Here is a 13623-nt window from a genome sequence, read left to right as displayed (position 1 = left end):
GTAACAAACTTTCCTTCCAGTTCCATTTGGTTCTTGGTGTCATTCTCATATGGGGTGCTATGAACTATTAGCAGTTATGATTTCTCAAAAAGTCATGTTTGTAAGTATACTTTTAAGGTCATACATCTATCATGGAAGTAAGACCATGGTATTCTATTGTGCTTTATTGCTAATGTGCCTGGTATAGTTTTATATATTCAAATTGTGAAGTATATTCACCTGAGTCTAGTTAGTGAGATACTTTGTTATTTTCATTTCTTTCAGAACTGTCTTCCCATTGCACCCAAGACCTGGTGCCAGAGCAGGGCATAAAAGACTCATTTCAGAAATCAATAATGAGACTATATGAATCCGGTGGCCTTGAAAATATACACGTAAGAGAAGACTGGGAGTGTGTGAATGAGTGTAAGAGGCAGAAAGTATATTACGATGGTCTTACCCAATGTTTGTCAACTACCCATAGGAAAATATTCAGATGTATTAAAGTCTTTACCAAATTTTCAAATCTAAATAGATATAAAAAAAGACCTACAGGAGAGGGAATTTTCAGGCATAATAGATGTGGGAAAACTTTTAACCAGATCTCAAACGTTTCTGGACATAGGAAAATTCATACAGGAGAGAAGCCCTACAAGTGTGAAGAATGTGGAAAAGCCTTTAACTGGTACTCAAAACTTACTACACATAAGAGAATTCATACTGGAGAGAAACCCTACAAGTGTGCAGAATGTGGCAAAGCCTTTACCCACTGCTCACATCTTACTGAACATAAGAGAATTCATACAGGAGATAAACCCTACAAATGTGAAGAATGTGGCAAAGCCTTTACCCAGTGCTCAAGTCTTATTGAACATAAAAGAATTCATACAGGAGAGAAACCCTACAAGTGTGAAGAATGTGGCAAAGCCTTTACCAGGTACTCAAGTCTTACTGAACATAAAAGAATTCATACAGGAGAGAAACCCTACAAGTGTGAAGAATGTGGAAAAGCCTTTAACTGGTGCTCAAAACTTACTACACATAAGAGAATTCATACAGGAGAGAAACCATACAAATGTGAAGAATGTGGCAAAGCCTTTACCCAGTGCTCAAGTCTTATTGAACATAAAAGAATTCATACAGGAGAGAAACCCTACAAGTGTGAAGAATGTGGCAAAGCCTTTAGCCGGTGCACAGACCTTACTCTACATAAAAGAGTTCATACAGGAGAGAAACCATACAAATGTGAAGAATGTGGCAAAGCCTTTACCCGGTGCTCACACCTTACTCTACATAAAAGAATTCATACAGGAGAGAAACCATACAAATGTGAAGAATGTGGCAAAGCCTTTACCCAGTGCTCACACCTTACTCTACATAAAAGAATTCATACAGGAGAGAAACCATACAAATGTGAAGAATGTGGCAAAGTGTTTACCCAGTGCTCAAGTCTTACTCTACATAAAAGAATTCATACAGGAGAGAAGCCGTACAAATGTAAAGAATGTGGCAAAGCCTTTACCCAGTACTTACATCTTACTCTACATAAAAGAATTCATACAGGAGAGAAACCATAGAAATGTGAAGAATGTGGCAAAGCCGTTAGCCTGTGCACAGACCTCATTCTACATAAAATAATTCATACAGGAGGGAAACCATGCAAATGTAAAGAACGTGGTAAAGCCTTTACCCAGTCCTCAATCCTTACTCTGTGTTAAGTCATAGTGAAGGGAAACCATAAAAATGTGAAGAATGTGTCTAAGCCTTTACCCAGTGCTCACACCTTATGGTACATAAAGAAAAGTCATACTGGAGTGAAATCCTACAGATATGAAGAATGTGGCAAAACCATTAACCGGAACCCATACCTTACTCTACATAAAAGAATTCATACAGTAGAGAAGCCCTACAAATGTGAAGAATGTGGCAAAGCCTTCAATAACTGCTCACGTCTTACACAACATCAAAGACATCATACTAGATAAAAGTGAGATAAATGTAATGACTCTGGAAGTGCTTTCCCAAAGCATTAGCCTTAAAATGCACAACAGTACTTATTCTGAAAGTAAACAATATTAATGTAGAGCACTGAACATACCTTTACTTCTATCACAGATCTTATTGGACATGAGAGAACTTACACTGAAAGAAACCCTCCAATATTTTCTCAAGCATTGCTCAACATCGGAAAATTTTTAATAGATAGAAACCTTACAAATTTAATGAATGTGAAAAAAGATTTATGGAAAAGGTATACCTTAGAGAACAACACAGAATTGATACTTCAAACTACTTTACATATATAACAAATTTTGGAACAGATTTAATCAAAAATCAAGTCTAAATAGATATCAGAGGATTCACAGTACAATGCACTAAGGCACTAACACATTCACCTATTTCTTTAAACCAGGTTGTTGATTATAGAGAATAATCCAGTTAAAATAGTTAGATAATTTATTTGTATGTCAGTTTGAAAAAAGAGAGAGATTTTTTCAGAGTTATAATTACATGTAAAATATACTTTCTGGTCAGGGTGGGGTGAAAATGTAACAAAGTATAATTTTTTGCATTTTTGATAAGCAAATACTGATGTGATTCAACTCTCAAAGCAGTAGATGTTATGATTTCATTCCTAGTATGTATGTGAATGTGTGTGGTTAATGGTAGCTACATCACAGTTATTAGAAGTCTTTCTGTCTTAAGTAGGCATCATTCATGTACTTTTCCATGGAAAATTGAAATCACTGAAATGTAACATGTATGAACTGGAGAGGTGCTTTGTGGTTGACTTTTAACAAACAGTATTTTAAGTGATGTATAATGTAGGTATACAGACTAATATTCTTCTCATTATAATCAGAATGAAACAATTACAATATTAGAAATAAATTGTTTTACTAATTGCAAATTACGATGATGAAATAGAGTGAATTTTGAAATATTTTTAGATTACATGTAGACTTGATTTGTTTTATTAAGTTAAAAAAGGTTTCTATTGTGTCAAACATGTTGTAGATTGAATGAAGTGTTATTTTGCCACTAACATTAACCTGTCTGATGTTACTCAGAGTTGGAGGTAATGGATTGTAAAAAGGTACAATTAGTTACACACTAAAATGATGTCATTTGTGATCCTTTCTTTCAGTGGCTTTAAATTTCTAATACTTCAAAGAATAATGTTCCCAAAAGTTTTATTATTTTTTTATTATTTTTGCAATTACATTGTTACTGTAATGCTTATAATAAAGATTGTCCATTTAATGAAAAGCCATCCATTTCTGAACACTGAATGACTACTTGTTCCATTTTATTCTACATTTTTCTTTCAACATGCAACCTCTTTAGCCAGTGAAGCACAAATAAACACATTTTTTATTTACATGGAATCAAACATACAAATACATCATGGTTAAGATGAACTTTAGTTGTAATAGATTTACAGAGTAAGAAATTATGTTTGTGTGAAAGTGGATGTATAACTATTTTGAAAAGAAAAGAAGAAATATTGGAAAAAATAGGTAATCTCCAAAGTGTTGAGAATTTACTAGTGAATTAGAAACTTCAAAGATTCTAAAAGCAATTTTTTTTTTGCTTTATGTTGAATTAATTTGTTTAAAACCCTAAAGCTTCTGGTTCATAACCTGCCCATACCAGTCCTCTGTTTTTGTTTTTGTTTTTTTTGCTTTGTTAATTGTTTTATTCAAATACATATTGTAATATTCACTATACAACATAGTCTATACTAGTATTAATAGTAAAAAGTTCACATCATTATATGATACATTGCTTACATTATACTTTATTAGATGTATAAATAATTTTTATTTTGGGGGTACTGAATTTGCTTTTTCTTCATGAAATGTCATTGATTGATGTTATAAAATGTATTGTGTTTGATTGCAAAATAGTTTCGAATATTATTGGTGTTCAATTTGTGAGATAAATGATTAATCTCATGGCATAACCATTTGGAAAGCCAAATGAACCATCTCAATTTGTATTATTTATAAATGTGGAACTTCATATGTGAGTAGTGATAAATGAAAGTATATACTTTTATGTATTTTACTTTAGTAAATATATTTGCTCCAGAAAAGTTACATGCAAGTTGAACTTTTATAAAAGACATAGAATTTCACACACCTATTTTCTTAATTTTTAATTTTTTTTGCATGGTGTTCTTCTGGTAAGAACCAGAAAACCTACTAGACAAATTCTAAAGAGCTGTAACACTGTTAATTTTGTTTTTAATTGAAAAATATTTTTTTTATTTTCTCTTTTCTTTTCTCTTTCTCTTTCTTCCACCCTCCGTCCCTCCCTTCCTTCCTTCCTTCCTTCCTTGCTTGCTTCTTTCCTTCCTTCTTTTTTTTTTATTTTTTGTTTGTTTTTCAGCTCATTAAGGGGGTACAAAAGATCAGGCTATATACATTGCCCATGCCTCCCCATCCCCCCGAGTCTGAGCTTTAGTTGTGTCCATTCCCTAGACAGTGCACATCACTCTCATCATGTAGGTGTGTACTCCTCCCCTCCCCCCAACACCATCCCCCCCAGTCAGAACTTCAATCGTGTCCATTCCCCAGGCAGTGCGCATCGCACTCATCAAGTAGGTATACACCCATCCCTTCCACCCAGCCCCGACCTCTGTCCAATACCCAATTGGTGTGAATCCCAAATGTGCTCTCAGGGAAACCAGTTTGCTGGTGAGTACATGTGGTGCTTGTTTTTCCATTCTTGGGATACTTCACTTAATAGAATGGGTTCCAGCTCACTCCAGGAGAACCAAAGAGATGCCATATCGCCATCATTTCTAATAGCTGAGTAATATTCCATGGTATACATATATCACATTTTGTTAATCCATTCATGAATCAATGGGCATTTGGGTTGTTTCCACATCTTTGTGATTGTGAATTGTGCTGCTATAAACATTCGGATGCAGGTGTCTTTTTTATAGAATGACTTTTGTTCTTCTGGGTAGATGCCCAACAAAGGGATTGCTGGATAAAATGGTAGGTCTACTTGAATCTGTTTAAGGTATCTCCACATTGCTTTCCACAGGGGCTGCACTAGTTTACAGTCCCACCAGCAGTGTATGAGAGTACCTGTCTCTCCACACCCACGCCAACATGTATAGTTTTGGGACTTTTTGATAAAGGCCATTCTCACTGGAGTTAAGTGATATCTCATTGTGGTTTTGATTTGCATTTCCCTGATGATTAGAGATGTTGAACACTTTTTCATATGTTTGTTAGCCATTTTTTTCTCTTCTTTTGAAAAATTTCTATTCATGTCCTTTGCCCACTTTTTGATAGGGTTGTTCAATTTTTTCTTGCTGATTTTCCTGAGTTCTAAATAGATTCTTGTTATCAGTCCTTTATCTGATGTGTAGTATGCGAAAATTTTTTCCCATTCTGTAGGTTGTCTATTTACTCTTGTGACTGTTTCTTTGGCTGTGCAGAAGCTTTTTAATTTGATCAGGTCCCATTTATTTATTTTTGTTGCTGCTGTCATTGCCTTAGGGGTCTTCCTCATAAAATCTTTGCCTAGGCCAATGTCTGTAAGAGTCTTTCCTATATTTTCTTCTAGAATTCTAATAGTTTCTGACCTAAGGTTTAAGTCTGTTAACCACCGTGATTTGATTTTTGTGAGGGGTGAGAGCTGTGTGTCCTGTTTTAGTCTTCTACATGTGGATATCCAGTTTTCCCAGCACCATTTATTAAATAAGGAATCTTTTCCCCAGAGTATGTTTTTGTCTGCTTTGTCAAAGATTAGATGGCTATATGAGGATGGTTTTATATTTGGATTTTCTGTTCTGTTCCACTGGTCTGTGTCTCGGCACTTGTGCCAGTACCAGGCTGTTTTTAGAACCACAGCCTTGTAGTAAAGTTTGAAGTCTGGCAAATTAATACCTCCCATTTTGTTTTTGTTGTTTAAGATTGCTTTTGCTAAACGGGGTCTTCTCTGGTTCCATACAAAGCCTAAAATTATTTTTTCTATGTCTGTGAAAAAAGATGTTGGTAATTTAATAGGGATTGCATTGAATCTGTAGATAACTTTGGGCAGTATAGACATTTTAACAATGTTGATTCTCCCGATCCATGAGCATGGTATGGTTTTCCACCTATTTACATGGTCTGCGATTTCCTTCCTCGGAGTTTCATAGTTCTCCCTATAGAGGTCCTTTACCTCCTTAGTTAGATATATTCCTAGATATTTTATTTTCTTTGTTGCTATTTTGAAGGGTATTGAGTCCTTAATTTGGTTCTCTGTTTGACTGTTATTGGCGTATATGAATGCCTCTGATTTGTGTGTATTGATATTGTATCGTGAGATTTTGCTGAATTCATTAATCAATTCCAGGAGTCTCTTGGTTGAAATCTTGGGGTTTTCTAGATATAACATCATATCATCAGCAAAGAGTGAGAGTTTGATCTCTTCTGTCCCTATTTGGACTCCCTTGATTCTGCTCTCTTGCCTGATAGCTCTTGCAAGGACTTCCAACACTATGTTGAAAAGTAATGGGGACAGTGGGCAGCCTTGTCTGGTTCCAGTTCGAAGTGGGAATGCTTTCAGTTTTTCCCCATTCAGTATGATGTTGGCTGTGGGTTTGTCATATATGGCTTGTATCATTTTTAGATAGGCCCCGTCTATGCCTATTTTTTTGAGTGTTCTTATCATAAAAGGGTGTTGAATTTTGTCGAATACTTTTTCTGCATCTATTGAGAGTATCATATGATCTTTATTTTTGCTTCTATTTATGTGATGAATTACATTTATAGATTTGCGTATGTTAAACCATCCCTGCATCTCTGGGATGAAGCCCACTTGGTCATGATGGATTATTTTTTTGATAAGCACTTGGATTCGATTTGCTAGAATTTTATTGAGGATTTTTGCATCTATATTCATAAGAGAAATTGGTCTATAGTTCTCTGTTTTAGCTGCATCCTTTCCTGGTTTTGGTATCAGGATTCTGTTGGCTTGGTAAAAAGTGTTGGGGAGAATCCCATCCTTCTCTATATTGGAGAATAGATTATGTAGGATGGGCACCAGTTCTTCTTTGTAGGTATGGTAGAATTCAGGTGTGAACCCATCTGGTCCAGGGCTTTTCTTTTTGGGAAGGTTTTTTATTGCTGTTTCGATTTCAGATCTAGATATCGGTCTATTTAGGAATTCTACTTCTTCCTGGTTGAGCCTGGGAAGGCTGTGTTCCTAGGAATTTGTCCATTTCCTCCAGGTTTTCTAATTTGTGTGCATAGAGATTTTTGTAGAATTCATATATGGTATCATGTATCTCTGTGGCATCAGTCGTGATTACTCCTTTCATGTTCCTGATGGAGGTTATAAGAGATTTTTCTTTTCTGCTCTTGGTTAGTCTAGCCAGAGGTGTGTCAATTTTGTGTATTTTTTCAAAGAACCATCTTTTGGTTTTATTAATCTCCCTTATGGTTTGATTGTTGTCCTTTTCATTTAGTTCTGATTTAATCTTAATAATTTCTCTCCTTCTGCTGGGTTTGGGATCGGTCTGTTTTTCCTTCTCCAGCACTTTGAGTCTATTCATTAGATTGTCTATTTGTAAATTTTCTGTCTTTTTGATATAAGCATTTATGGAAATAAATTTTCCTTTCAGGACTGCTTTAGCTGTGTCCCACAGATTTTGATAGGTTGTATCTCATTTGTCATTTAATTCAAAGAATCTTTTGTTTTCCGACTTGATTTCTTCATTTATAAAATGATTGTTCAGGAGAAGGTTATTTAGCTTCCATGACTTTGAGTGGAAGTGAGGATTTCTGTTAGGGTTCATTGTTACTTTTATTCCACTGTGATCTGAGAAGATGCATGGTATAATTTCTATATTTTTAAATTTTTTAAGACATGCTTTATGTCCTAAGATATGGTCAATCTTGGAGAATGTCCCATGAGCTGATGAGAAGAAAGTATATTCAGTGGTTTTTGGGTAGAATGTCCTGTAGATGTCTGTCAGGTCCATTTGATCGAGTGTTGTATTTAAGTCCACTATTTATTTGTTTATTTTTTGTTTGGAGGATCTGTCCTGAACTGTCAGTGGCGTGTTAAAATCTCTGGCTACTAAAGTGTTGTTATCTATCATTTGGTTGAGATCAAGTAGGGTTTGCTTTATGAATCTGGGTGCACCTAGGTTGGGTGCATATATATTAAGTATAGTTATGTCTTCTTGTTGAATTGTACCCTTCACCAGTGTATAGTAACCGTCTTTGTCTTTCTTTACTTTTGTTGATTTAAAAACTACGTTATCGGAGATTAGAACCGCCACGCCAGCTTTCTTTGGGGTTCCATTTGCTTGGAATATTGATTTCCACCCTTTTATCTTCAGCCTAAATGCATCCTTGCAGGTTAGATGAGTTTCCTGAAGGCAGCAGATACTTGGCTTATATTTTTTTATCCATTGGGCCAGTCTATGTCTCTTCAGTGGGGAATTCAATCCATTCACATTTAATGAGAGAACTGATAAGTGAGACAGATTGCTTTTCCTCAAGTTGGGTTGAATTTCATTGATCTGTTTTCTCTCTTGAGCCATTATGATAACTGGGTTTTTATATTTATCTCTTGATTAGTGTTACATTCGAGGGTCCTTCTTGTGCTGGACCATGTATAACTCTGTATTGAGTATTTCTTGGAGAGCTGGTCTTCTCTTGGTGAATTCCCTGAGTTTTTGTTTATCTGAGAATGTCTTAATTTCACCTTCATATATAAAACTGAGCTTAGCTGGGTACAGGATTCTAGGCTGGGCATTATTCTGTTTCAGAAGAGTGAGAATGGGGCCCCAATCTCTTCTTGCTTGTAAGGTTTCAGTTGAGAAATCTGGCATGATTCAGATGGACTTTCCTTTGTATGTCACTTGTTTATTTCTCCTTACAGCTCGAAGAAGGGCCTCTTTAGTGGATATTTTGGTCAGTCTGATGACTACATGATGTGGTGTCTTCCTATTTGGTATGAATCTCCCGGGGGTTCTTTGAGCTTCTTGAACCTGTATATCTAGACATTTGGCAAGGCCTGGGAAATTTTCCTCAATTATATCTTCAAATAGTTTATTCAACCCTTGCTTATTGTCTTCTTCACCCTCAGGAATGCCGATAACTCTCACGTTAGGCTTCTTCACATAATCCCACATTTCTTGTAGACTCTGGTCTTTTCTCTTATTTCTTTGCTCTAACTCTGTGACTGTCTTATTTAATTGGAAAGTGTTATCTTTGATCTCTGAGATTCTTTCTTCTGTTTGATCTACCCTGCTCTTGAGACTTTCCACTGCGTTTTGTAGCTCCTTGAATAAATTCTTCATTTCCAGGAGTTCAGTTTGATTTTTCTTCAGTATTTCGATTTCTTTGGTGAATTTTTCTTCCAAGTCCTGGATCTTTTTTGTGGTTTCTTTGTGTTGATTATCCATTTTTTCTTTCATAATGTTCAGCGTGTTTATGATCCATGTTTGAAATTCTTCCTGTGACATGTTGCTATTTGGAATCTGGTTTGTGTTAATTGGTGGAGAACTAGTAATCCTCTTTGAGGGCAAGGTTTCAGCTTGATTCTTTATACTCCCAGAGTTTTTTCGCTGAGCCCTTCCCATCTGGATGAATCCTTAAGATCCCTTCTTTCAGCTTTAGTCTGGAAAGGGGCACGCCATGAGCTCCAGGTAAGCTGCCTCCTCTGTCGCTAGGGGGAGCCTTTCACGTGTTGTTCAGGATTATGCTACCTCCGCTGGGGGGGGCTACTCCTCTTCCTCTCCCGAGGTGGTTTCCGTCTCTGTCTGCGAGAAAGACAGTGGATTGGGGGAGGGGAGCAGCGCCCTCATTCGCCCAGCGCCCCAGCCGCTGCAGTTCCCGCGGGCGATGGTCTGCCCCACCCCAATGTCCGCAAGGTCCATGCTCCACTCTCTCACGATTGGGGAACCACTCACGGTGGTTAACAGACTTAAACCTTAGGTCAGAAACTACTAGAATTCTAGAAGAAAACGTAGGAAAGACTCTTACAGACATTGGACTAGGCAAAGAATTTATGAAGAAGACCCCTAATGCAATCATAGCAACAACAAAAATAAACAAATGGGACCTGATTAAATTAAAAAGCCTCTGCACAGCCAAAGAAACAGTCACGAGAGTAAACAGACAACCTACAGAATGGGAAAAAATTTTTGCATACTACACATCAGATAAAGGACTGATAACAAGAATCTATTTAGAACTCAGGAAAATCAGTAAGAAAAAATTGAACAACCCTATCAAAAAGTGGGCAAAAATATGAATAGAAATTTTTCAAAAGAAGAGAAAAAAATGGCTAACAAACATATGAAAAAGTGTTCAACATCTCTATCAGGGAAATGCAAATCAAAACCACAATGAGATATCACTTAACTCCAGTGAGAATGGCCTTTATCAAAAAGTCCCAAAACTATACATGTTGGCGTGGGTGTGGAGAGATACGTACACTCATACACTGCTGGTGGGACTGTAAACTAGTGCAGCCCCTGTGGAAAGCAATGTGGAGATACCTTAAACAGATTCAAGTAGACCTACCATTCGATCCAGCAATCCCATTATTGGGCATCTACCCAGAAGAACAAAAGTCATTCTATAAAAAAGACACCTGCATCCGAATGTTTATAGCAGCACAATTCACAATCGCAAAGATGTGGAAACAACCCAAATGCCCATTGATTCATGAATGGATTAGCAAAATGTGGTATATGTATACCATGGAATATTACTCAGCTATTAGAAATAATGGTGATATGGCATCTCTTTGGTTCTCCTGGAGAGAGCTGGAACCCATTCCATTAAGTGAAGTATCCCAAGAATGGAAAAACAAGCACCACATGTACTCACCAGCAAACTGGTTTCCCTGAGTGCACATTTGGGAATAACAACAATTGGGTATCGGACAGAGGTCGGGGCTGGGTGGAAGGGATGGGTGTATACCTACTTGTTGAGTGCGATGCACACTGCCTGGGGAATGGACACGCTTGAAGTTCTGACAGGGGGTGATGGGGTGAGGGGAGGGCAGTGGTGCACACTTACATGATGAGTGTGATGTGCATTGTCTAGGGAATGGACACAACTGAAGCTCAGACTCGGGGGGATGGGGAGGCATGGGCAATGTATATAGCCTGATCTTTTGTACCCCCATAATGAGCTGAAACACAAACAAAAAATAAAAATAAAAATAAATTAAAGTGCTTGGTTTTTTGTTCTAATCACATCTTAACTGCCCTGTTGTGAATATTTTGTTCATAAATACAAAAAGTTTATTGGCTTTCCTTTTTGCTGAAGAATGAAACTTCATAATAATATTAATAAATAACAAAACAAAACAACAACAAATAGAAAAACGAGGTGTGGGACCGCTCCCAGCACAGAGTTCGAGTACAAGTGCTCTGTCCTCTCTGCTGTCTGCCTATGTCATCTCTCCAATCCCAGTGCCCCCAGCAGGGAAGAGGGCGACCTCCAATATTTATGAGGCACTGATGATCCTTGGCTGAATCCATGATTTCATCAAGGAAGGAAAAATGATGATTGTGATTTCTGTTATTACTTCTGCATTTTATAATGGAAACTTTTTGTAACAATTTTGGTTACACTAATGAAATTCATATTACAGAGGCAGTATACGTATTCCTCCAGTGGTGAATAATCTTATTTATAGGAAGAGAGATTGTTAGGAAATGAGAAGTTTCTTCAAATTTGGATATTTAAATATGCTTCAATTATTATATTTTTTGATGCTCAAAGTGTCCAAATTTTACCCAGTGGAACTACTTCAGGTACTCTTGCTTCCTTTTCACTTGACCTCATTACTCTTTGATATCTCTCTTGCTTTCTGAAGAAGAATATGTTTTAGGACTATTGTTAGCATTTCTTTAGAAATCATAGTTAATTTACCTGAGAATTATATCTAAAGACAACTTTTGGGAAACTCTGGTTCTCACTGCTACTAGTTAGCATGGCTTTTATGTTTTTTGCAACAGAGAGTTAATAACTATGCTTTTTCTAGAAAGAGAAAAATAAACTATAATTTTATATTTCTAATTCAAATTACAATTATAGAATTTTTACTTAAATTAGTTGTTTCTATCTATTTAAAATATTTTATCTTTTCCTGAAAATCTTGTTTTTGATAATATCAGTATAATTACTTACCAATTTGTCTTATATGTCTCAAAATAATACCAATAGTAGTACAAAACAAAACTACTTAATGTAGTTTGATATATCTTTGCCATTATTGTGTCATTAGAATATACTTCACTAGTCTGTGTTTAAAGATACTATGTTTGAAATATTTTCTCTTGGTGGTTATTCCATCAACTTTTCCATTTCAGGTAAATTTTCAAATGTAGGACAAAAACGTGATTGTAATATTGGAGTATTACCTTATAAATGACTGCACATTCTGTAGTTATGTTCCATTTTGTTATTTTCATTTATCTTTTATCACTTTATTTTGATCAATTTAAAATTGCCTGTTGTTCACTTCATTTAGTTCTGATTTGATCTTATTAATTTCACTCCTTCTGCTGAGTTTGGAGTCGTTCTGTTCTTCTTTCTCCAGCTCTTTGAGTCTATTCATTATGTTGTCTATTTGTAAATTTTCTGTCTTTTAGATAGAGGCATTTATGGAAATAAACTTTCCTCTCAGGACTGCTTTAGCTGTGTCCCACAGATTTTGATAACTTGTGTCTCCTTTGTCATTTAGTTCAAAGAATCTTTTGATTTCCATCTTGATTTCCTCATTTATGAAATGATCATTCAGGAGAGGTTGTTTAGCTTCCATGACTTTAAGTAGAAACAAGAATTTCTGTTAGGGTTGATTTCTACTTTTCCATTTGATCTGAGAATATGCATAGGATAACTGAAGCCAGCATAACTCTAATACCAAAACCAGGAAAGGGTGCAACAAAAATACAAAACCACTGACCAATATCCCTCATTAATATAGTTGCAAAAATTCTCAATAAAGTCCTAGCAAATCCAATCCAAGTGATTATCAACAAAATAATCCATCATGACCAAGTGGGCTTCATCCCAGAGATGCAGAGATGGTTCAACATACACAAATCTATAAATGTAATACACCACATAAATAGAAGCAAAAACAAAGACCATATGATCCTCTCCATAGATGTAGAAAAAGCATTTGAAAAAATTCAACACCCTTTTATGATCAGAATGCTTAACAAAATAGGCATAGACAGAGCCTACCTAAAAATAATACAAGCCATATGTGAAAAACCCACAGCCAACATCATACTGAATGGGGAAAAATTGAAAGCCTTCTGACTCAGCACTGGAACCAGACAAGGTTGCCCACAGTCCCCACTGCTATTCAGCATAGTGCTGGAAGTCCCTGTGAGAGCAATCAGGCAAGAGAGCAGAATGAAGGGTGTCCAAATGGGGACAGAAGAGACCAAATTCTAACTCTTTGCAGATTATATGATATTATATCTAGAAAACCCCAAGGATTCAACCAAGAGAGTCGTGGAACTGATAAATGAATTCAGTAGAGTGTCAGGATACAAAATCAATACACACAAATCAGAGGCATTCATATATGCCAATAATAGTCATAGAACCAAGTCAAAGACTCAATATCCTTTACAATAGCAACAAAGAA

The 13623-nt window shown here is 36.2% G+C and overlaps 1 protein-coding gene and 1 non-coding gene across 2 annotated transcripts; one reads left to right on the top strand and one right to left on the bottom strand.

Annotated features, from left to right (window-relative positions):
* Positions 1-272: 272 nt before the first annotated feature.
* On the top strand, positions 273-1556 carry LOC138378437 (zinc finger protein 678-like; the record flags this gene model as incomplete). The annotated part of the gene is made up of 1 exon (XM_069463773.1): positions 273-1556. A coding segment is annotated over one exon (1284 nt), but the record flags the coding sequence as incomplete, so codon positions are not given.
* A 2599-nt stretch (positions 1557-4155) lies between these two features.
* On the bottom strand, positions 4156-4217 carry LOC138379321 (U7 small nuclear RNA). The gene has a single exon (XR_011232090.1). It is a non-coding gene; the product is annotated as a U7 small nuclear RNA (small nuclear RNA).
* Positions 4218-13623: the final 9406 nt, after the last annotated feature.

The sequence above is a fragment of the Eulemur rufifrons genome, chromosome 30, assembly GCF_041146395.1.
Source record: "Eulemur rufifrons isolate Redbay chromosome 30, OSU_ERuf_1, whole genome shotgun sequence".
NCBI classification, from domain to species: Eukaryota; Metazoa; Chordata; class Mammalia; order Primates; family Lemuridae; genus Eulemur; species Eulemur rufifrons.
This window is presented reverse-complemented; position numbering and strand designations above follow the sequence as displayed.